Raw genomic sequence first — 25,630 nt, 5'->3', positions numbered from 1 at the left:
AATTGACAAAGCCTTTTAAATGCCATATTCTGTAGGTCTTTGAAAGGTTAGAAGACCATCTATCTATCTAAAATATATCTCTATATGATCTGGAAAGCATACCTAGCTTATCTACAAATTTGATTGTTAGAGATGACTAACTACTGACCTGTGTTTCTTGATTATCCTAAATAGTTCATAATAATAGCTTTCAAAACTAGAATTTTACCTTACATTTTTAAATGAACTGCTTAGGTACAATACCTTAAACAAGAGCAGAAACATATATACAATATGTTATAACAAAAATAACCTTAAATTGGTGTCAGTATACAAAAATCCCTTAAGCAAGAGAAGAAACATATATACAGTGTGTTGTAGCAAAAATTACCTTAAATTTTTATTAATATACAAGTCCATACCAATGCAAAATATTTGAGATTAGTAGTTGATTTTAGCTCAAAGTAGATTCAGTAATCTACCCTTTTATTTTATCATTCCTATGTTTCTGTATTCCTCTAAATTTACCAAACATCCATGACCCACCAAATAACCTAAAGCTTCCCACAACTGAGCTCTTGGAAATGTGGACATTGTGTTCTCTAGACTGCTTCCTGATGAATGTGGGTGAAGCATTCGTAGGATCCCTGAGAAAATTTTGAGGTAATGAACAAGTCCTGGGAAGACCAGCTATCACCTTTGTTGATAGATATCAGCTATCAAGTTTCGTGCTCTCTCCCTTGATCAAACCTGATTCATATCAGCCTGGAATGAACCCACAGCCTCTTGTTTCCTGTGGAAACAAAAGGAAAACTGCTTATCCAAAGCATTTTTTTAATTTCTATTTGACAAACACATTTTTTTTCACTTTTTTAAAGTTAAGGCATTGTTAAAATCTCTAGGCTGGTTTATTTCAGCAGTCCCTCTTTCAATTCCAGGTCTCTCAGCAATCTTTATGTGGCTTTTTTCTTCTGTATAACTTTTACTATCTCTTTAAAGACTTTACTTTTTTAACTATTTCTTTCTATAACTGCCTATATCTATTTTCTTTCTTCCTTAAGCCTATGCACATTGTAAAACACACTGGAACCTATTTAGAGATTTTTTTTTCCCATATGGACTTCTTTTACTGTGTATCTTTTAGTCTTTTTTGACCACAAGAGCAAACTTCACACTGTTAAGCTACACCTGATCCTTTGCACAGCTCTCTTGACTGACTCTGCCCTCTTCTCAGTTAGTGAGAGCCAAACGTAAAGCTTGTGTCTTGGTTGGAGGTTCATCAGGAACTGCATTCAGCCTTCTCAGAGCTCTAGAATGCGGTGCTTGTGCTGTAGCTGTGATTTTACTTTTTGATTTTTTTGATTTTTGATTTTACTTGATTTTTTTGTTTGTTTGTTTGTTTTGTTTTGTTTTGTTTTGTTTTTGCCCCCACTTAAAGTACTGGTTGCTCAAGGACTCACCAATAGGCAGAAACTCTTAAAGGAGCAGTGTACTCCCCCCCCCCCCCCCGAGCTTTCTCAGGCCCTACATGGAAATACAGGTCCCACATGGGCCAAAATGTTGTTGGTTGTTTTTTACTCTTATTTCTCTTTTTGGCTCTTTTGGTCTTTTGGCAGCCCTCTACCCAACTCCCAAATAAATCACACATGGAGGCTTATTTTCACTTATGACTGCCCAGCCTTAGCTTGACTTATTTCTTGCCAGCTTTTCTTAACTTTAAGTTATCCAGTCTACCTTTTGCCTCTGGGCTTTTATCTTTTTCTATTCCAGTATTCCTTTCTTTGTTTCTGACTCTGTGGCTTGCTGTGTTGCTGGTTGGCTGGATGGCTGGCTCCTGAAGTCTTTCTCCTCCCAAAGGAGTCCAAAAATCCAAAGAGTAAAAGAACAAAAGCATTACACAACATCCGTTGATAGAAGTCTTCACTAAGGTCACCCTTACCGATTACAGGGAATTTCCATTGTGCTGAGTTTCCAGGTTACTCCCCAAATGCCCCCAATTTCAGTCATCTCTCCCAGTAGTCTCTACTTCTAAGCCTTCCCCATCCCTCCTGTATGAAACCATTATAGCTGCTTTATTATACTTACCACAAATTCAGTTCTGTTACTTGAGATATTAGTAACACTAACAATTATTGTGTTAAGAAAAACAATTTCATGGATACATCCTATTAAAGACTAAAAGGCATGGCATAGGCATCATTGTGTGTCATAATGCTGGTTGTGGTGGTACGTGCTGGTAGGATTTGCTAAAGGAGGCAGAGACAGAGGATCACAGGTTCAAAGCCAGCCTGTGCTCTTTTACATTGCAATACTTCTAACTCAGTAAACTCATTGCTCTCAGGTGGCTTGGTCCTTGGGAAATGAAGTGTAGAATGGAGTGGCATTAGTATTCTTTTACTCACTGTGCTAGTGTTGTGTGTTCTGGAGATACTACAACTTAAGACAAATAAAAATACATAATATAATATGAGTTTGGGGAAAATGAGAGTGGGAAAAAGTGCTTATGACTACTGATAAAAATTCTGTAGCTCCTTGTGGACAGAGAATGTCTGCTCTCAGATAATGTGAAAATTCCACAGCTGTGATGGATCCATCGCTTTAGCTCATCAGCAGAATATTATTTCCTATTTGACAGTTCTTTGTTATTTTCCATTTGACTAAATATAAATTTGAGACTCATTGCCTTTTGATTAAACTGGTATTTCTGTAAATGTTCTCTTTCCAGGGAGCTCATCCGCTGTTTGAAGTGGTACATGGACTGCTCAGCAGAACTGATTCGGCAGGACCACATTCAGGAAGCCATGCGGGTAATGTCCTGAGCTGCCATACTTCCAGAAGGGGCCATTTCTACAGTTATTTGTATGTAATATCATTGGTATAGTGCTCAAGACAACTGTAGTATGCTGACCTACTTTCAGAAATGAATGCCGTGATTCATGTAATCTCCTTTCCCTACCTCAGTTGTGCTCCTTAGGAGCTTTATACCTGATCATTTTACCTTGAAGCAAGAAGTGAACATGGACTCTAGCCACCTCCTCTGTCTTATTTTTACCAATAGTATCAGTTTGCCTTCCTACTGACTCAAGTATTAATACTAATTCCAAGCTAATACTGGTAAGAGCCTTGATTAGAACTTCTTCTCATACAGTAGAGAGCCATATAAGAGCAATTAAATCCTCCTTTTTTTTCAAATGTTTTCAAAAAAAGCTTTCATGTGTTCTGGAAACACCCTTAAAGCAAGACCAGACTTTGTGTACCTGTCCCTATCTTATCTTGTACTTGGTTTATCTTTCCTTAAAGTTGCATTTTAATTATGTTTTCCACACTTTTTACATAGTAATTAAAAAGAAAATAGCATCAAAGTTGTTCTTTTTCTGTCTTCTTTTAATATCACCTCATCTATACTAAGTATAGGCCCTGTGTTTTGTATTGTTCTTCTTTCTTACATAGTACAATGTGTCGGATAGCATGGGTAGAATTAAGTCACAGTTCTCTTTACCTTTCCTTGACTCACTGAACATACTTTAAATACCTGAGGCCATGAGGGTTTTTTTCCTCCTTCATACAAATATTTACTAAATAGTTACTGTCTGTTCTGGGTGCTAAGAAACATACATAAGACTAGCCCATCTCCTAAAACTTAAATACAAAAGATTCTGTGTGAGCCCATTAATTAATTACTTAAGGGTTCTATAGAAAGTTTGGAGGATTTTCCCGACCATATTGGCATGTTATTATGCAGGTCTTGTTTAGAAAGCCATATTGCTAAGATTTCATGGTTGCATCTTTCCTGTCTACAATAGCAGACACTATCTCACAACATGCATCCTCATTCTCTGGCTCTTATAATTTTTTCTGCCCTCTTCTGTGATATTCCCCGAGTCTTAGGTGTAGGTACTGCATTGTAGATGTATCACTTGGGATTGGGCACCCCCAATCAGTTGTTCTTTGCATTTTTACCAGGTAATGATTTCGGTAATAGTCCCTGTCTGTCACAAAATAATTTGCTTTTATGAAGGGCGGGAGCTACATGTACTGTAAGATTAAGTATTTAGTGTACAGTGAGAAACTATACTGGTTTAGAAAAGGAGCAGTAGTAGGCTCTCCTCTAGGGCCCATGACCTCTTCCGCCTTGAGTAGTTGGCTGGATTTACAGTACCAAGCATGAATTCCTTCCTTTTGAGTGGGCCTAAGTCTAGTTAGACAGCTGTTGATTACATCCCAGATAGAAGTGCTGCTATTACACCAATGGGAATATTGTGCTGGGCTGGTCGTTGTTGTGGTTCATAGGCTTTAAAGCTGAACAGGACTATTTATTGCTTTTCTCCTTTGACAGCTTGCATAGCCCCTATGAGAGTTAGTCCTCAGGAAGGTGGCTTCCAGCTAGTTCCAGCTGTTCCTTCAAGTCGTTTGTTTATTTGTTTGTTGGGTTTTTTTTTTGAGACAAGATTTCTCTGTAGCTTTGGAGCCTGTCCTGGAACTAGCTCTTGTAGACCAGGTTGGCCTTGAACTCACAAAGACCTGCCTGGGATTAAAGGCCTGTAGCCACTTCAGGTCTATTGTCTTCAGCAATAGAGTCTTATCTTCAAGTTCTGAAAGGCAGCCAAGGTCAACAGTAATAGCCTATATTGTTTTGGGAGTCTCTTGAAATCTTTTACCAACAACTTGAAGGGAAATTTCCCATGCTTGGCACTGAAGGTTTTATTAGCTAGTCTATGACTGTTGGGGAAGCATTATTATCTTATGTGGCATATTGCAGTCACTGTTCTATTGCTGTGAGAAGATGCCATGACCAAGGCAATTCTTACAAAAGAAAACATTTATTGGAGGCTTATTTACAGTCCACTATCATCATGGTGAGAATCGTGGCAAACAGACATGGCAAGCCTTGTGCTAGAAAAGCAGTTGAGAGCTACATCCTGATCTACAAGCAAAGAGACAGACAGACAGACACTAGAATTGGCATGGGGTTTTGAAACCTCAGTGTCCACCCCAATTTCATACTTCCTTTAATAAGGCCACACCTTCTAATCTTCTGATCCTTTCAAATAATACCCCTCTCTGATGACTAAACATTCAAATATATAAGCCTGTGGGGGGCATTTTTATTCAAACCACCACATGGCATAACTTCATTAAACATACACACACTCACATACTTGCATGCATGCATATGTGTGTGTATATTTAAGCCAACACAAAATAATGTGTTTGACTTTCTCAAATACCTTTAGTGTATTTCTCTTTCCTCCCTGTCCCTCCCCTAAAACAGATCCCATCCCCATTTTTCCCATTCCCCCATTCATAGCACCATGTCCTACTACCTTTTTCTTTTCTTGAGCCATCCACCCTCATGGTTCCTTTTTATTTTCCTGGTTTCTGTGGTTACTCCTAAGTTACATACTGATATCTAATGATTTAGAACTGGGATTCACAGATGAGAGATATTATGTGGTGTTTGTCTTTCTGAGTCTGGGTTACCTCACTCCATGTATTTTCTAGTTCCATCCATGTGTCTGCAAATTTCATTATTTCATTTTTCTTTACAGCTGAATAAAATTCCATTGTGTATATGTACCACATTTTCATTATCCATTCTTCAGCTGACTGATCTTTAAGTTGTTTCTCTTTGATAGTTATTGTGAATAGAAGTGGCAACAAACATGGCTGAGCAAGTATCTGTGGACTGGGATATGAGGATGACTCTGACAAAGTGTTACATAAACATAGCATGCTTTTCACTGCTGAGCCATATCACTCACTTAGAAAAGGGTACAGTGTATCTTCTTGGTGATAGAAAAGTTGTAATAGGGAATGGAGAGACAAGAGCACCTTCTGTGCAAGCATGAGGACCTGAGTTTGAATCCTGATACCTAAGAAGCCTGGCATGGCCACAAGCATGCCTGTAACCCCAACTCTACAGGAAGCAGAGATGAGGACCACTGGGACTTGCCTGATGCCAGTCCAACTTCATATTCTATGAGAGACCTTGTCTCAAAAGAATAATTCAGACACCTGAAGTCTTCCTCTAGCCTCTATACATGCACACAGGTGTGTACGCATACACATATATACTCCACTGAAAGAGAGAAAGAGGGAGAGAGGGAGGGAGGGAGGGAGGGAGGGAGGGAGGGAGGGAGGGAGGGAGGGAGGAAGAAGAGAGAATTTACAAGAACTTTCACAGTCTCCTTTCAAATTTGTTGAGTAGAAAAGGACAGGGTAGCTGCTTTAGCCTCAGTTAAATGTTTCATTTTCTCCAAACATGGTTGGGAGCAACCCCTTGCATCTTGAACAAATATCCTAAAGTGTATGCTTCACTTCTGCTGCAATCTGTCTTGGGGTCTTAGAGGTAGCAAGCTGGTTTTCAGGAGTGAGAAGGGAAAAACAGGTGGTAATGGAAGATTTGAAGTGGGCTTGTTTTTCTTTCCTCTGTCCAGGTTGCACAGGACTTTCTTTGACACAAGCCTGTGTTTCTTGCACACTGTTTTAAGAGAACTAAGCCATCATGTGTGAAAAATGTGAGCAACTTTGCTATTAGATTGTGTCCTTCTGAACTAGTGAATATTTCTTAGAACATCTCTTGTAGACTGAAAAACAAATAGCTAAACATTTGAGCAGTGCTGATAAGAAAATATTTTTTTTAAAATTCAAGATGTGTAGTTTATAACTAGATATAGCATAGTAGATATTATAGGCTTTCATTTTTTAAAAAATAACTTTTTCTGTCTGTTTCCCTTATTCTACAATATTCACTGATCTTTTGCCTACTGAGGTTAGGCATCTGACAGACAGTAAGACATTTACCGGGCTCACATTCTATCCTAAGCATGTGAAATTTTTGAGAAATTTCTCTGTGACTGAGAATATCTGTGTCATAGTAGAGGGAATAACTCGTACTTTAGTGACTGGAATAGCCTAATAAATGAGACTGAGTCTTGGAATTTTATATTATCTACTGCACAAGCATGAATAATCACTAAAGTACATATATAGTGAACCAGTCACAGCATGGTGCTTACAGATGTCTATCTGGATTTATAAAGTAACAGCCTTTTCTGATTCTCCATTCACTAGATGTTAAAAGAGCTCCTAGCACAGGGCTCTAGCAGTGTATGAGGCCAATGTATTTGTTACTTCTTTTCATTGCTGTTTTCAAATATCCAAAAAAAGCTTACTTTGGCTAACAATTCAGAGAAATGCTGTTCATCATGACAGGCAAGACCTGACATCAGGAGTGACTTGGTCTGTGATACAAAGCAATAAACAAAGGAGAATACAAGTCCTTACCTGGCTTTCTCCTTCCCTGCCCTTTAAAAGAAATAAATTATGTGTGTGTGTGTTTGTTTGTTTGTTTGTTTGTTTGTTTGTTTGGGGTTGTGGAATGTGCATGAAGAGATCAGAGATCAACTTCCCAGACACATTTTCCTAAACTAACCATCATTCTATGAACTGAATTTCCTAAGCCAATCCTAACAGAAAGATGCTAAAAAGAGGCTAAGAATTTTTTTTAATCCAATGTTTTACCTTTCCATTATCTTAGATAATACAGCATTTCTTTAATTAGGAAACAGTCTTGAGGCTTGAAACTATTCTCTTAAAGGAGAATTATTGTGTTGATAAGTATCACACAAATTGCAAAGATCCATCAGAATCACATTCTGCTCTTGAGCCATTTTTTGAGGACATTGTCTTCTATGTTGCTCCTAAACTGTTAATGGCAGATGTCATGGCTGGAAGGAACTGGAGAGGGGATGTGTCAGGTACACTCAAGAGTAGTTACATCAGATGTGGTGGCATATGCCTTTAATCCTAGCACTACAGAGGATGTGCAGGTGGATAGTGAGTTTGAGGTCAGCCTGGGCCACAGCAAGACCCTGCCTCAAAAACAAAAGAGTGGCTAAGCTATATCCTTGCCTTTGAGGTTTTGCATTTTCTGTCCTTAAAAAAAAGAAGAAGAAAAGAGGAAGAGGAAGAGGAAGAGGAAGAAGGAGAAGGAGAAGGAGAAGGAGAAGGAGAAGGAGAAGGAGAAGAAGAAGAAGAAGAAGAAGAAGAAGAAGAAGAAGAAGAAGAAGAAGAAGAAGAAGAAAAGAAGCTAAATTTTCTTTGAATTCTGAATGTTCTTTAACTCTTTGAATAACTGTCTGTGATGTCTTCATTCCAGAACCTAGAAAATGGTTATAAAATCATTTGATAATTCTGTCAGTAAACAGATAGCTACTGCTTAGCGACAGTTTGGAATTTTGAGAAAAGATTTTTAGGAATAGAGTGCCCATCCATAGCTGGAATCTCCCGTCACCTGATTTTTTTTGCTGTTTCTTTGTCCTTGCATTCTTGTTACTTGAGTTCCTAGCCATCTGCAGTGTCTCACCATTCTTTTTCCTCCTGCATTTCTAGGCCCTGGAATACCTTTTCAAGTTCATTGTGCAGTCACGAATCCTGTATTCAAGAGCCACCTGTGGGATGGAAGAGGAACAGTTCCGGTCTAGCATCCAGGAGCTTTTCCAGTCCATTCGGTTTGTGCTGAGTCTGGACAGTAGAAACTCAGAAACACTCCTCTTCACTCAGGTCTGTGGAATGTGGGGAAATAGTGTGGGATTTCTTGTTGCTATTGTAGTGTTATTTGGGGGATTTCCTGAGTTAAATTACTTCTTTGACAATTTCATTTATAATAACTTCTGATTACTCTTTCCCCAAGCCTTCTTTATCTACTTCCCCCCCTCCCCACTTAACTTTCTGCTCTTCTCAACCAGTCCCTTTCTGAGACTCCTGACTCTTGGCTTGGTTTTGTGGCTCATTCAGTTAGTCATGGCCATCTCTAACTGTTGGATTGGAGCTATCAGAGCCTGGGGATATGTCCAATGGATACTTAACTGAAGGCAGTGGCTTCCACTCTTCTCTGAACCGCTCGTTAGTAGCAAGTAGTTTAGTCGTGAGAGGTAGAACATCCCCCCTCCCCCGAAAAGCCTCCTTCATCCATGCCTTACTATTAACAGCCCCATTCTGGGAGAGATATCTACAGCTCCTGTGGAGGTAGGTGCTGCTGCTAGGGTTCTTCATTTTAACAGGTGATTTCTTTGATTTCTAGAATTAATGAAACTGTGACAAGAGTCTCTGTGTTGGGAAAGAAGTGAATTACAAGGAAATACTTAGTAGAACAAAGGAAAGCCAACTTTGCCTCAGCTATGAGGTCTGAAAGAGCTTAGTACTAGAAAAGCAGCAGAACTTTGTTATTATGAATTCTCTTTAGACCAGGTTTACTAATTACCATACTATAGTTGTTATGAACATTGTATTCATGGAGGATATTTAAAAAATATAGGGAATTTTATTTCCTAGTTAATTTTTTATTACAACTTTCTATTACAAATGTTAAGAATGAGATAAATTGAAACCTAATAGGAATAACTGAATGCACTAAGAAATAGAGCTAGATTCCATCAGAAATATCAGTGTTAGAAATTTCCTACCTCCTATGAAAATTTCCTAACCAGCTAATCTATTACCTTTAACAAACAGACCTGTGCTATAATAAATAAAACATTCATTATTCCATACACATAAGGGTTGTGGTTATTTTCTCTTATCTAATTAGTAGCCTCTTACCTAGTGGATTATAGTTTTTCAGCTGCTTGAAGTCAGTTATACCAAAAGCTGTCAACAAAGATCAGATAGCTTCTCTATGTCTCCCCATCAATGACTGCATGTGCTATTAGTCAGTCTGTATGTTTAAGCCTTATCCTACTTATTCTAAACTTAGTCTAATATTTGTCTTCCTTCTATATTGTCTCTATATGCCAATTAATTGTCTGTAGGTTTCTTGGCCAAAGAACAGGTGATCATCTGGAAGCTACATGCTATAAAGGAATCCTCAAGGTTTCAAGAGTCTCTCTAAGGAAACTCTTTCTATGAGCTCACTTTAAAAGTGCCACAAAAAACTGCTTTTATCTGTTCCTTCTATTAGGGACCAAGGATACTTGCAGTTTCTCTATCCAAAAAGAGTTACAGGGAGATTGAAGGTAGCTAACAGAACAGGGTAGACATGCTTTCTGGGCATTTGTCAATGCTTTGTACAAACAGTGGTACTCCTGGCATGGATACATGCACTTATCAAATTGTTCCTGAAGAACCAGCTTTTGTTCCTTGTCAAACACTGTGTATTTCATCTACTGCATCCATGGGTCATTGGAAGAAACATAAGGATAGACAGCTTAGACCTGGTAGACCTGATATCAATTCAGTTATGTTTAGGGTTCAAATTTGGTTCTATGCTACCAAGCATATGTTTCATGAATTCCAGAACTCTTGGAAAATTTGCTGTTGAATCATACTTTCTTTCGTTGATCATGACTATCAGAAGTTGTCAGAGTGTGTCTTTCTGTTCTAGTGCATAATTGTAGGAAATTTCACCATTTAAGGAAAGAAATCAGCTATAGTGTTCTTAATGAGTATGACATAATTAACCCCCCCCATTTTGTCTTTTCTATCTGAATTGCTTATATGCATGTATACTGGTTTTAACTGCTGTAAAACAATTTTCTTGATATTTATTAGCCTGAAGACAGATTTCATATGAATTTCACACTTTAATCTGACCTTAACATAAAAGACAGTAATGCCGGCTTTCCCATGGTGTAAATTTCCACTCACTCTATGCCATTCTCTACTGCTTGAGGAATCATTTAAGAAAAATGTTTTCCCCCAACTCCATCTCACTAGTTAAAAGTAGGCTGTTACCTTCTGTTCTTAAGGTATCGCTTCTATTTTCCTTCATAAATCTTGTTTGGATTAGTGGTATAAGAAAACTAAGAAGCACAAAAAGCTTCCTTATGGCTCTTTTAATAAATACAGGAAGAAAATAGGCGCCATCTCATCTTTGCTTCTTTTTTTAAAATTTATTTATTTATTAAAAATTTCCACCTCCCATTTCCCCCATTCCCTCTCCCCCTCCCTCCCTCTCCAATCCTAAGAGCAGTCAGAGTTTCCTGCCCTGTGGGAAGTCCAAGGCCCTCCCCCCTCCATCCAGGTCTAGGAAGGTGAGCATCCAAACAGACTAGGCTCCCACAAAGCCAGTCCATGCAGTAGAATCAAAACCCAGTGCCATTGTCCTTGGCTTCTCAGTTAGCCCTCATTGTCAGCCACATTCAGAGAGTCTGGTTTGATCACATGTTCATTCAGTCCCAGTCGAGCTGACCTTGGTGAGCTCCCATTAGGGTCCTGACTTCTTTGCTCATGTTCTCCCTCCTTCTGCTCTTCATTTGGACCTTGGGAGCTCAGTCCAGTGATCCAATGTGGGTCTCTGTCTCTATCTTCATCCCTCACCAGATGAAGGTTCTATGGTGATATGCAAGATATTCATCAGTGTGGCTATGGGATAAGGCCAGTTCAGGCACCCTCTCCTCTGCTGCCCAAGACACAAGCTGGGCACATCTCCTTGGACACCTGGGAACCTCTCTAGAGTCAAGTCTTTTGCCAACCCTAAAATGGCTCCTTTAATTAAGATATCTACTTCCCTGCTCCCATATCCACCCTTCCTCCATCTCAACCATCCCATTCCCCAAGCTCTCCCCAATCCTCCCCTTCTTCCTTCTCTCTCCCCATCTCCCCTTACCCCCACTCCATCCCCACCCCCGTGCTCCCAACTTTTGCCTGGTGATCTTGTCTACTTCCAATATCCAGGAGGATAAATACATGTTTTTCTTTGGGTTCACCTTCTATTTAGCTTCTCTAAGATCACGCATTATAGGCTCAATGTCCTTTGTTTATGGCTAGAATCCACTTATGAGTGAGTACATACCATATTCCTCTTTGTGGGTCTGGGATATCAGCATTTGTGCAACTATTTCATAGCAGCACTATTTGTAATAGCCAGAACCTGGAACCAACCTAGGTGCCCCTCAATAGAAGAATGGATAAAGAAGGTGTGGCAATATACACTTTAGAGTTTTACTCAGCGGTGAAAAACAATGACATTTTGAATTTTGCATGCAAATGTATGGAAATAGAAAACACTTTACTGAGTGAGATATCTCATCTTTGCTTCTTATCTTGCTGCTGTGGTAAAGTATTGTCACAAAAGCAATTTAAGGAAGAAGGTGTTTTGTTCTGCTCACAGTTCAGCATACAGTTCATCGCAGTGGAAGTCAAGGCAGCAGGAGCTTGAAACAGCTCCTCATTCTGTCCCTAGTCAGGAAGCAGAGAGCAATGAAGGCATACTGTGGCTCAGTCCCCTTTGTTTATGCAGTTCAGGATCCCCTGCCCAAGGAATAGTCCTGCGTACAATAAAGATGGTTTTCCCACATCAGTTAACATAATCAAGATAATCTCTCAAAGGCATGCCCAGCGACCAATCTCCCAGGTGATCTTAGACTTAGATAAATTGATAATTAGCATGCATAGCACTTATTGAAGACCTGTTGTATTCTAGAACTTTGATGAAAACAATGCACCTAATTTTTCCATATGCCAATAATAGCATCATACCCATTTTATAAATGAGAAAATGAAGGATTGTGGCAATTCATCAAACATATAGCAAACTAATGATAAAACTGATAATTTATTTATTTTTATTGAGTCTTATTGTGTTATCCAGGCTCATCTTAAACTTGCAACCTCTTGCCTAAATTTCAATAGCTAAAATTACAGACATGAAACACCACACCTGGCTTAAAGCTGGAGTTTGAACTCATATGTGTCTAATTTAAAAATCTATTATTTTTCTCCTATAGTGTTCTGCCTCTCAAAAATTATGGATCAGTATTATCAGATTGGGGCAGCAAGATAAAGGCTCAGCAGGTAAAGGCTCATGATGCCAACCCTGACGACCTGAGTTTGATCTCCAGGTCCCACGTGCTGAAATAAGAGAACCAACTCCCATAAGTTGTCCTCTGCCCTCCACATGAGCATGTGCTCCCCACTAAATAAATAAATGTGATTCAAATGAATGAACAAATAAAATTACTAATGCCATCATGCTTTCCCCACCTCATTAAAATAAGTTATTACATTTTTCTTAAGAGACCACATCTTGCTTCCAGAGCTCAAATCCTAGAAGCCCACGTGCACATGTGTTTTCTTGTTCCCTATCCCTTCCTTACCCTCTCCCTTCTTACTCCCCTCCTTGTTTGGGCCAACAGAGTCACTGAATTCTAAGTCAGTATTATCAATAGCCCTCAAGAGTTTATAACTAAATGAATACATATGTTCCCATACTTTTGAATTTATACTTGAGACTGCCAGAGATCACATGTGAGAAAAAAATATATATTCTTCAGATTACATGATTATATATGAACATTACTATCCCTGGAAAATGGTCTAGTTCTTAAAGCTGGGTTATTGCTATTAATGGAGTCCAGCTGGCACTGCTTGAAGCACTCAACTTTCAGTTACTTTTCCCTTTCTTAGAGGTTTCTGGCTTGAGTTGGAAACTAAAATTGAGAAGTCAAGAGCTTAAACATAAAGACTAAAAGTTTAAATCTATGCTATGAGGAAAGAATAACTGTCTTACGTTACATTGTGCAAAGTTCTCTTTATCCTTCCTTCTCTCATCTGCAAATACTTGGCAAATTATGAAAGCCTCAAATGGCCAGAGCCCTAGTAAAATTTCCTAGTTTAATTTTTGGATTTCTTTTACCTATGCTCCAAGAGTGCTATAGGAATGAGTAGAGTTAAAGGCCAGGGAAGAACCCTCTCAAGGCAGGGGTGCTGTAGGGCCTTCTGAAATTCTTTCAGCCTCATACCTTTGAACATACCAGATAAGCACAAACCTAACTTTAAACTAACCACAGTGTTACTTGCTCCCACAGGCTGCACTACTTAATTCTTTCCCCACTATCTTTGACGAGTTGCTGCAAATGTTTACTGTGCAAGAGGTAGCAGAGTTTGTGAGAGGAACCCTGGGAAGCATGCCTAGCACTGTGCACATCGGACAGTCAATGGATGTGGTGAAGCTGCAGTCCATCGCCAGGACAGTGGACAGTCGCCTGTTTTCTTTCTCTGGTAAATTCAGAGTCACATTTTATTTCTTCCCTTCCAGGGTGGTAGCCAAGTTTAAACTGATCAAAGTAACAACTTAACAATCATTATGTAGGAAGTCAGTGAGCCTTAAAGTGTAGAGATTTTAGTAAACTATGTGAGAAATTCAACTAAGACCTAGACCCACCACCGCTTCTTTCATGAGCCCATACCTTAGGGCATGTTCCTAGGGTGTTGTGTTAGTCTGCTCATGCTGTGACAGTAAAATGTTATATGTGTGTGTATGTGTGTATGTATGTGTATATATATATATATATACACGCGCGTGTGTGTGTGTGTGTGTGTGTGTGTGTGTGTGTGTGTGTGTATAAATCTGGACGTGAGGACACATGCCTGTAACTCAGAACATGAAAATAAAGGTTGTAGGTGAGGCAGCCCCAAAGTTGTGTACATAGGAGAACAGTCCCATTTCTCATCTGTCATGTGGAAGTCTAGACAGGGGAAACATGCCCCCCATCAACACCTGAGGCAGTTGGGAAAACTGGCCCTGAGTTCATAAAGAATGGGAGAGCTGGCCCTGCCCCTCATCAGCTGCAGCATGTATGAGAGTGGCCCATAGCTATGCCTGAGCAATACAGTAGAGCTGGTCTAGAAGATGTAGGTATAGAAGAACCAACCCTGGGGACCTGAAAGCAGGAGAACTTGCCTCACCCTTGTTTATTACTACAAATGGTAAAATAGCCAGGGCAATGCGTGAGAGCTCACGTTGGTGGTGGGGACAAGGGAGAGCTGGTGGGGTGGCCAACCCTGCAACTACCCAGGCCCAGAACCAGGGTTATGAGTTGGCCCACCCCAACATCACCCATCTGTGATCTGCTGGAGCAGTCAAGAGACTGGTTCTGCAGACCCAAAGATACAGGATCTCCCCAACACAGGGCAACAGCAAAATAAACAAGAGGAGTTTCATTGAGGGCCCAACATCAATAGTGTAGAAGAAACCAGAGATCTCAAACCAGACCAATGACTTTTTGCAATGTATACTGGCAAGTAAAGATGTATGGATAAAAGGGTTTACCCTGTGACTCACTGGATCACACTACAGCTTCCATGATGAGATTGGTTTTTCCTTCTATTTTTTTCTTTTTACTTCTTTAATTTTCTATCAAATTTCATTTTATTTTGGGGGGAGGAGGCTGCAGGGGCAGAGGGTGGATTCAAAGGGATGGGGAAATGAATGGGATGGAGATGCATGACGCAAATAAATAAATAGATAGATAAATAGAAAGTTAAAGAATAAATTTTAAAAGTTAAAAAAGAAATAAAGATTAGCTCCATAGCAAGTTTGAAGTCAGCCTGGGTTAAATGGAACGCTGTCTCAAAAAAAAAAAAAAAAGGCACCAATACTTAATTTTTGTAGTTTTAAAGATTAGAAAGTCCAGGATCAAGGTTCCAGTAGACTTGATGTCTAGTTAAACCTACTTCCTGTTTCATAGGAATCTCTCTTCTCCTTTTTATCACCTTGCAGGAGGAGCAAGAACACTTTCTGAGATCTCATTTTAAGGAGCACATACTTTTAATCTCAGTAGTTGGGAGACAGAGACCGACAGATCTCTGTGCATTGAAAGATCTCTGGTCTTGGGACTGGAGAGATGGCTCAGCGGTTAAGAGCATTACCTGTTCTTCCAAAGGTCCTGAGTTCAATTCCCAGCAACCACATGGTGGCTCACAACCATCTGTAATGAATCCTGGTGCCCTCTTCAGGCATGTACATAGACAGAATATTGTATACATAATAAATAGATAGATAGATAGATAGATAGATAGATAGATAGATAGATAGATAGATAGATAGATAGATCGATCGATCGATCGATCGATCTCTGGTCTTCATGTCAAGTTCTAGGCCAGGCAGATTGTATAATGAGACCCTGTCTCAAAGGGGAGATGAGGCACTAATTTAATTCATGAGGATAAGGCCCTCATGACCTTATCACTAGAAAATACCCTACTTCGTGTGCTGTTACATTGGAGATTAGGTTTCAGTGTATGAATTTGATAGGGACATGAACACTCGGTTTGTAGCAGGAGGCCCTTTGTCTCTGGGCCTCAGGTACAGCGGTGTGCTGGCTATGGGATCCTATCAAAGCAGCAGTCAGATGGAAGTACAAAGGGGAAGGAGAGAAAACAAAAGAAAAGGGTCCAGGCCAAGAAAGTTTAAAAGACCCTGAAAGGGAACCTGAGAAACCCTGTGCTTGCTTATTTCTTTGGCTCAGCAGTCAGATAGATTTTTTTTCCATTTTTTTTTTAAAGATAGAAGTGTATAGAAAATGTTTCATACTCCCTAGAGGTCAGAAAACCAGGAGTCTAGGATACCTTTCAGAAAGAGCTTTTGGATTTATCCTTGAAACTATATTGCTTGTGATCAAGTTCAGCCTTTCAGCTGATTGGAATATAAGCCTGATTATATAAGTAGGGTACCAGTGTTTTAGAATAAACCTGCAAGCACAAGAATAAATCTGAAGCATCAGTAAAACAGCTATCTGGATCTTCATAATTAGAATTTTAGATGTTAATTTTTAAAGTTTGACTTCAAAGCATAAGAACAACTTTTAGTTCAATGCTTAGGAATACCTAAGGAGATGTTCCTACTAACTCAGCTCTACCAGTGCAGAGCAGTAATGGTAACACTGCCACTGAAGAAGTCAGCCCTTCTCCAGTAACTCTTGTTGGCAAACTTCTTTTTCTTCTGCCTCAGATTGAAAACTTTTGTCAGTAATTTGGACACTGTTCCTAAAATCCACTGCTTACAACTCTTGCTTTATGTGTTTTCTGAAAAAAAAAGGCACTTTCAAAAAATACAGAAAATGAAACAGCCAACTGCTGTCACTGGCATCTTTTATTTCTGTTATTTTTGTATGTGTTCAGCTGCTTTACACAATCACTTAAGAATTTTTTAAACTCGTGTAATGTTGGACTATATAATTAGATTTTATGATAATTCACCACCAAATTTTCAATTGTATTTTATTCTAATTTAGTGTTAAGCTATAGATGCTCTTTACCAGTGATGTCATATAACCAATCCTTATATTCTCTGAGCATACCAATCTGGTATCTTTGGCATGTTCTGACAACAAACTGATATTTTATTGAAAGCAACTATTGATTGTTATAAATGCAACTGTGTTTGTATTTTGATCTAAAATATACTATTAACTTTTTATCCACACATCCTTTTAAATATAGAACAGCTGTCACCCTGTTCTTTTTTATATACCATAAATATTTGATAAAACAATGTAAAAATATCATATATCATATAATTTATCTTTGGCTTAATTTTTTTTCTTTCTGGAAAGATGTTTTACTGACAGCTTTTCTAGATGACCTGGATTCAGTTTCCAGCATCAACAATCTGTAATTCCAATCCCAGCAAATCCAGTATCCTGTGATGTAGGATTCCCCTCTGTATGCTGTGAATATGTTTTTATTACCATCGGTTAATAAAGAAGCTGCTTTGGGCCTATGGCAGTGCAGAATAGAGCAAGGAGGGAATTCCAAGCAGAGATAGAGGAGAAAAGAAGGGATGGAGTCAGAGAGATGCCATGTAGCTGCCGAAGGGAATAGACACTGGACAGAATCTTAACCAGTAGACCACAGCCACATGGATATACACAGAATAATATCAATGAGTTAATTTAAGATGTAAGAGTTAGTTAATAAGAAACCTGAGCTAATAGGTCAGCCAGTGCTGCAATTAATATAGTTTTGTGTGATTGTTTCAGATCTGGGCAGCCGGGAAACCAAAGAGCAGTCTTCTTTTCTGGCCACTGTAGGCACTGCATATATGTGGAATGCAGACAAAATACCCATATGCATAATATAAAAATGAAAGAAATTATTTCTGAAGTTCATGTGGAACTATGGTCTAATGTAAATAATAAGTTATATTTTCCATGGCTTGTGTTGTTGTTAATCCAACCGAATAATTATGGACAGGTAGGACAGTATGTGCAGGGATGCCCAGTCAATACCACGTAAAAGTTTGGGGTAACAGAAACATACTCACACTTGTATTTTATTTAGTAGAAAAGGCCTTTGACATCCCACTCTACACAGGGGAAAATCATGCCTGTGGGAGCTTGAATATCATTCAGCCTGTCTGAATTAGGGGTTCCAAACATGGTTTCCTCTTCATGGTGTGCTATTCTGTTAACATGAAGAAGAAAAAGGAAGATATTTGAATGTGTACAGTAGGATTGACATAAGAATTGAAAGGCTGTGACAGGCTAAGGTTACATTTCTATTCCATTTGTTGTTGTGAACATTGTCAATAGCAGTCTAACAAGCCCATGATAAAAAGATAAGCCAGATGGTTTGACAAGGTGAATGCATACCAGAACAGGAGTGATAGACTACTTAGTCATGGCATGAAGAGGAGCAGTTAGAAATTTCTAGTAAGCCTACAAATATAGTCATTGTAGTTCATGGTACGTGTGATATTGACATGGATTTTTTACTATAAACTACTTTTTTTGTTTGTTTTGAGGGTTTTGGTTTTTGTTTGAGGTTTAGGGTTTTTAGTTTGTTTGTTTGTTTGTTTGTTGAAACAGGGTTTCTCTGTGTAACAGCTCTAGCTGTCCTAGAACTCTTCTTCATAAACCAAGCTGGCATCACAGAGATCCCCCTGCCTCTGCCTCCTGAGTGCTGGGATTAAAGGAGTGTACCACCACCACCCAGCTAAAACTAACGACTTTTAATTTGATGCTTAAACATTAAAAAGATATCATTTGGAAACAAACTGCTACTTATATCTTACATCAAATGCTATTAGTGTAGGAGTCTAAAACGATGCAGAAAAAAAAAGATAGAGAACCATAGGATTGCTTATAATTTCTAGGCACAAGATGTTTAGACTTTTAGAAGGGGGTAGCCTCTACTATGACTCTGTTCCTAATCTCATCTCCTTTAAGTCCCATAATGCCGCTTTCTTCTAGGAATAGTTAGCTGTCCTCCAACAGACAACCTCATCTCTGTTTTCTTTCCTAGAATCCCGCCGCATCCTGCTTCCTGTGGTTCTTCATCACATTCATCTTCACCTGAGGCAGCAGAAAGAGCTGCTAATCTGCTCAGGAATTCTGGGCAGTATCTTCTCCATCGTCAAGACCAGCTCTCTGGTAGTGACCCCACACTCTACACTTGTCTCTGTCCTGATCTTATGTTACTGTAGTCAGGAGCTGACCAACACTGATCACTTTGTTCACTTCTCAGTCAGAGATGCTTTTATTGGTGAAAAGAAAGTACCCAAATGAATGGAAATCTTGTATGCTCACGGGATTCTCAATATGATACACTCAATTAATATACTCTTGGTATATTAATTGCTATACTACTATAAATGAATACAGATGTATATTTTCCCTTGGATCTGAAAGCCCAGTCATTTCCATCTTCTGTTTCTATCAACACTTATTAATTCTGGATTCTTGTGAGTTTTTTTAGGATTTTAAGTACAAATATCAGGAGAAAAAACCCAGTCTAGAGGGCAGACAAAGCTTGCTTATTCAGACTTTTCATACAGCTTTCAGACAGCTTGATTCTACCCATGGCATCTTTACATCTTGCCAGATGAGGTCAGGATATGCAGTAGCTGTATGCTACCCACAGAGTGCTGAGCCCTGTGAGATGTAGAATCATTCTTTAGAGATCAGATTTCAACTAGTAATGTTTTCATCTTCTTTTCTCTGTTTTTTTTTGAAGAAATATGTGGTAAAAGGAAAGAGATGGAGGTAGGAGAAAAGTAAAGGCATGAGTGAGAGTATTTATTTTCATACTATTTTACATAGTTATAATAGAAGAAATACATATTATAGAAAATTAGGGGACAGGAAAACTATAAATAGAATGAAGAATAAGCATGGATTTTGTTATATGATGTTTTAAAGTCAATGCTCCTAGAATAAAAATCAAAGTGCATTTAAATTAAAGAGCATGGTCCAAGTGATAACATACAAAGCTAGACTACTTAGGTAGAGCAAAAGAAGCACCTAAAACAAAAGCATGCCTCGTTGGAACAAAAGACAAAAACCCAAAAGGGAGCTCTACTGTCCTGAGTTAAAGTACCATCTAATGACAGAGGGCCAACTTATCAGAAAGTAACTATACTGGTTGTTATGACCCAGTTGTTTGCTTTTTGCTCCAGACAAGACCTGGCAACTCTCTTTCCCACCAGACCTCACAGAATCTATACCAAATACATTATATCTACAGTAGACCAAAGTCATGTATGAGGTAGCTTATTGATAAAACAAAAGTGGGGAGAAATTGAAGAATCCTTTAAAGAAAAGAATGGAATTCAGTGAAAAACCAGAAAGATGTATTTTGGTTGTATTTGGAGGAATATAGAGCTGAGTATAATTAGTTGACTACAACTGCTCAAATCTTTATCACAGGAAGAGGGTGTTATAATCACTTTGATAAATGGGAAATATTTCTTTAGCCCCCAGAACTAATTTCTCATGTGAAATGGGACAGAATATAATTATATTTGATTAATAGGTAAATGTAAGTTCTGTGAGATCAGAGACATTCTCTCTCTAGTTCATCACAGTATAGTCAGGTTCTCAAACAGTGAATGGCACATAGTAGATGTATAATGATGATGACTGGTTAGAGGGCGAGTATTATGATCAGTAGTAATACAAATATTTTGAAGGTCTGGGAAGATGGCTCAGTGTTTAAAGTGATTGCTTTGCTGGCACAAAGGCATGAATTGGGATCTCTCGCACCACATAAAAACTGGTATGATAGTGCATATGTGTATAAACCCAGCACTGTGGGGAGGGAATGAATGGAGGAACAGAAAGGAAGACCCAGGAGACTTGATGGTCAGCCATTCTGGATGAAATGGCAAACTCTGGGTTCAGTTGAATACTTGGTCTCATGATGGAGGAGGTGGTGATGGTAGAGGTGGTAATGGTGCATACATGTGCACCACACAGACACGAAATAAGTTTAAAATATATTTTGAAGAAAGGATCAATAGGAATCTCTTTGAGAGACAAATTCTAAAAAAATTGAAATGAATATGTGAATATGTGATGTCTACAAAAGAGTAATACAAATTCTTCTAAAATTCTAGTAACTGAAAAGTAACGTGTAATGAGAAGGCATATTCTGTTTTATAAAGGCTGTTAGAGAAAGATAGATTGAGAATAGAGACTTTCAGATGACCAACAGCAACAGACTGAAGAGCTAGAAATGACCACAGAAGAGGTTTGCAAAAATTGAGGAGAGCTTGAACTTCCCACAGGGCAGGAAACCCTGACTGCTCTTAGGGATGGAGAGGGAGTGGGGGGAGTGGGAGGGTGTTGGGAGGAGGGGCGGTAATGGAAACTTTTATAATTTAATAAAATTACTTTCTCATAAAAAAATTGAGGAGAGCAGTGGAAAAAAATAAAGAAACGAAAGGAAAGAACTTCATTTTAAAAAAAAAAGAGAGATGCCTGTACTAGTGAAAAAGTTTCTGCCACACTCAGGGGTGCAGCTTTACCATTCTCACAGTACCGGTAGAGGCTTGCTTGCTTTGTACTAAGGCTTGCTTTGTACTAAGGAAACCAAGGAGAACTTTTAACTCAGGGCATCCATCTCTGTCCTGTATGTCAAAATTAGTCTGCCTGAGATTGAAATTTGTGGGTGGCATTAGGAAAGGCAAGGCCTCAGCTACCATGCCTAGACAGCAGAGGCAGGCATGCTTCATCTCCTCCCAAAACCTGGATTCCTTGCACACTTCATCTTGGTGAGTCTGAGAGATCAGTGTTGGAGATCTAGTCAAAAGCTCATTCCTGATGTGGCTTAGTAAGTGCTGCTACCCGAACATCTGCTTGGCCTAATGGTAATGGTGTGCTCTCTCACTGCCCACTCCAGGAGGCAGATGTCATGGAGGAGGTAGAGATGATGGTGGAAAGCCTCCTGGATGTGCTCTTACAGACTCTGCTCACCATCATGAGTAAATCACATGCTCAGGAGGCGGTAAGAGGGCAACGGTGCCCGCAGTGCACAGCCGAGATCACTGTTAGTAACTAACACTGAGGTGTTCTTGCTTTCTTTTCTAACCTGGGGCTCCTCCCATCACTCCTGTCCCACCATCTCACCATTTTCATCTCCGTTTCCTCCCTGCATGGTTGTCAGCATGCTGCCCTCTTCTTTCTTGAGTCTTACTCCCCTCCTCTCTGAAAGCTCTAGTTTCATACTCCCAGAAGCCTAGTTTAAGGAAGGTTCAAGGAATGCTTCTTGTATGGTTTCCCTACCATAGTTTCAGTTGGTCTTTGCCTTTAAGCTAAGTCACTTTTTATAAATTTTTATTGAAGCAGGATACAATAAAACTGTAGGGAAAGATGAAAGATAAAAGATAGGCAGACCATGCCCTGTAGGAAACCTCACTTATAGTTCTCCTAAATAATAATATATAGGACAGAATAATTTTCTTGGGTCTACAGATTAGTTGGTTTAGTCCATGGTATCTATATCTAAATTTATAATATCAAGAAAATTAAGGGGGAATGGGAGGGTATTGGGAGGAAGGGAGAAAGTGGAAATTTTTATAAATAAAAAAAAGAAAATTATAATATGGTAGACTATCGATGGTATTGCTAAATAGTGATTTTACATAACACAATTAGGAGAGAAACAAACTAGGAAAGCATCTCAGATGGGATAGAGGCAGAACCCTTGGCACCCAATCCCACTTGCATATCCAGAGTGAATTTTCCAGTCCTTGTGTGATAACATGATAAACAGTTTCTATGAACTCTTTCAGTTGGCAGATGAGAGATTATAGAACTCTCTTTGAAAAAGTCATGTCTGGGAACAATCCAAACTCTAACATGCCACAGTGAGCATGTGTTTTGGGCCATTCATTCTGAAAAAGGTGTCTCCTTCATTACAAGCACCTGTTGAAAAACATAAGACTTGGTCATTTTTTTTACTATAGTCATTGTCTATTGCACAGGTCTGTAGTATTCCTCAGTGTGACATCCTAGGAATAGATATAATCAGGAACTCATTTGTGTTGTAAGAAGTAGGTTGTCCGGATCGAACATCAGACCGTCCATCTGTTCTAAAGCGGAACCTGTAGTAAGCTTCAACAGTTTAGATGCTGAAGGTTTCAGATGAGGAACTTTTAATTTGCCATCAATATGTCCATGACTCAAGTGGAGATGAAAGAAGCTTAAGATTTATGGGCTGACAAGATAACTGTATTAAACAGTTCTTTTTAAATGGATTATCTTGAAGAGAAATTTAGAACTTCAGCTTAGAACAATAGTGACCTTAATGAGCAGTGAAAGAATCATAGCATGTAAAATCCCATAAGAAAAGTTTAGTGAGATTTTTGTTTGAAGTCCCTCTCTCATTGTAGATAAACTATGTCCCCTGACATGTCTTGGTAGCCCAGCCTTTTAATCATGTCTTTGTTGGATGTCTGCCCTCTCCCAGCAGATGATCCAAACTCAGAGAAAGTAGCCTTTTCCAAGTAGCCTGTACAGACTTACTGTATTCTGATGTGTAGTTTGAATAATAAAAATCCAGAGACAAATTGGGGTTCAACCTGAAGGTCAGAAAAGCAAAACAGCCACTGACTCTTACCTCTACCTCAGTCCAAAATGGCAATTCTGTCTCCAGGAATCTCAGAATGAGACTGTGTCTGTGAGATGTCTCCTCCCATCTTATATTCTTCTCTAGGATTTCATTTGGGGTACAAAGTCACGAAAAAGCCATTTTATTGAGGCTTTTTAGCCACCAACACAGACCAAGGCTGCATGTGGGGCTCCCACCAGAGCTGCACATGGCGCCCTAGCCCCGCCTGGCTAGCTCAGTTGGTAGAATATGTAGAACATGGGACTCTTAATCCTAGGGTCATTGGTTTGAGCCCCACGTTGGGCACCAGTTGTATCACAAATAATAAAAACCCAAAGACAGAAGTTGGGGTTCAGCCTGAAGGTCAGAAAAGCAAAACAGCCACTGACTCTTACCTCTACCTAAGTCCAAAATGATGATCCTGCGTCCAGCAATCTCAGAATAAGACTGTGTCTGTGATCTGTCTCCTCTCATCTCTTATGATTAAAGACTATTAGCCAGACTTTGCTGTAGAAAAAATGATAATACTTCACTTTGCAGTACTCTATGTTATAAGTGAAGGCTTTTTAATAACCCTGTGCTGCAGAAGCTTTACTAAAACTCCAAAGCACTCCTAGAAAAAAAAGGTTTACTTTCAAGAACTAAATTGTCACCTTTTTCCATGAACATTTGGGGCCATCTCAAACCCTCCCTTCTCTTCTTACCCTCTGTGATTTGGAGAACAAAACCCCTGTGACTGAGTGTGCTAAGTGTTTTTGTTTTGTTTTTGTTTTGGATTGGTTCCTAGGGTGAATATGTGTCCTGCCTCCTCTCATTGCTCCGTCAGATGTGTGACACCCATTACCAGCACCTTTTAGACAACTTCCAGAGCAAAGATGAACTCAAGGTAGGCAACAGAGCACTGGCTTTATACACAGGAAAGAGAGTAAGCATCCACAGCTACCAATAGGCTTCTCCTTGTCTGGGGGTTGTGTTCAAGTGACCATTACTGCCTGGGGTATAGGATTCAACAGCCCCAGTTTAAAGCAGAGTACATGACCTCCAGAAGCTGAAATCTGGCAGTGCCCTTCTACATGCCCTAAACCACAGGCTGACACTTGAAGTTTTTTATGTAGCTGAGAGCGGCCTTGTGAACATGTGCCTCTATTAGAGAATAACCTGAAACACATTGGGGTCAGGAAATCTAAAATACTCCGTTTCTTATATATAATTCTTCTCAGACAGGGTTTACTGCTTTAATAACTATAGTATTAATGATGATGCTAGTATTTGAATGTAGTTCTGGAAAATACCTCTGAGAGCCAGGGTATACCTTTTCTCCCTTGAGCTGCCAGGCTTTGAATTTGAAGTACTGAGGGTAGATGGCACAAAGAAATGAGCCTGGAGTCCAGACAACAGAATATTACCCTTGCTGAGCATAGGTTCAGCTGCTCGCAGACTGCTGGGGTTTATGTCAACATCAGAGCATGCTACTGCCTACCTGGGCTAAGGACTATTGCAGACTTTAGGTCTGTGTTCTGCTTTTATTCAAAACAAAGTCACTTGCACTTTATAGCAGTGCATCCCATCCTACTATTTTTCTGCTTATCTTACTTTTACTAACTCTATTGTGTCACTTAATATCAGTTATCACCTTTTTGGTATCTGATTCTGCCTCCTATCCACAGACAGATCTCTCTGCAGGTTGGTATAACCTATAAAATGAATCAAAAGACAACCAGAACTCAAATAGAGGCCAAGCAATACTCAAGCTGAGGTGTACATACAGACTTGTCTGTTCTAGATTGTTTTCATTCTATGTATGTGTGATACTGACTCTCAACCATACCACCATCATTCACTTATAACTGTTTATTTTTATTACAGAAGCATATTTATATGATTATGAACGCTATACCTATCCACACAGTTTATAATATATTAAATGTGGTTCCTTGATTTAGTGTGGCAAATCGTCCCTACTCCTCAAGAACAGATGGTTTTAAATTTACTGTTCCTTGTAGAGCTTCTACTGAAAATGCTTAAATGTTGTTAATTA

General features: G+C 39.2%; 1 protein-coding gene across 7 annotated transcripts in view; it reads left to right on the top strand.

Moving 5' to 3' along the window:
* Positions 1-25,630, top strand: part of Dock3 (dedicator of cytokinesis 3) — a 389,362-nt gene that overhangs the window by 289,162 nt on the left and 74,570 nt on the right. For 6 of the 7 annotated variants that reach the window (XM_085689689.2, XM_085689686.2, XM_085689688.2 and 3 more), the window contains exons 22-27: positions 2,705-2,786; positions 8,374-8,544; positions 13,788-13,980; positions 19,006-19,133; positions 21,883-22,029; positions 24,380-24,478. In XM_085689689.2, the coding sequence (XP_085545815.1) occupies positions 2,705-2,786; positions 8,374-8,544; positions 13,788-13,980; positions 19,006-19,133; positions 21,883-22,029; positions 24,380-24,478 (820 nt within the window). The remainder of the gene's footprint in view (positions 1-2,704; positions 2,787-8,373; positions 8,545-13,787; positions 13,981-19,005; positions 19,134-21,882; positions 22,030-24,379; positions 24,479-25,630) is intronic. The other variant, XM_085689687.2, reaches the window with a different exon arrangement.

Source organism: Myodes glareolus, chromosome 4 (genome assembly GCF_982192425.1).
Source record: "Myodes glareolus chromosome 4, mMyoGla1.1, whole genome shotgun sequence".
Classification (NCBI taxonomy): Eukaryota; Metazoa; Chordata; class Mammalia; order Rodentia; family Cricetidae; genus Myodes; species Myodes glareolus.
The sequence above is the reverse complement of the archived record's forward strand: the minus strand, read 5'-3'. Positions and strand labels throughout refer to the sequence as shown.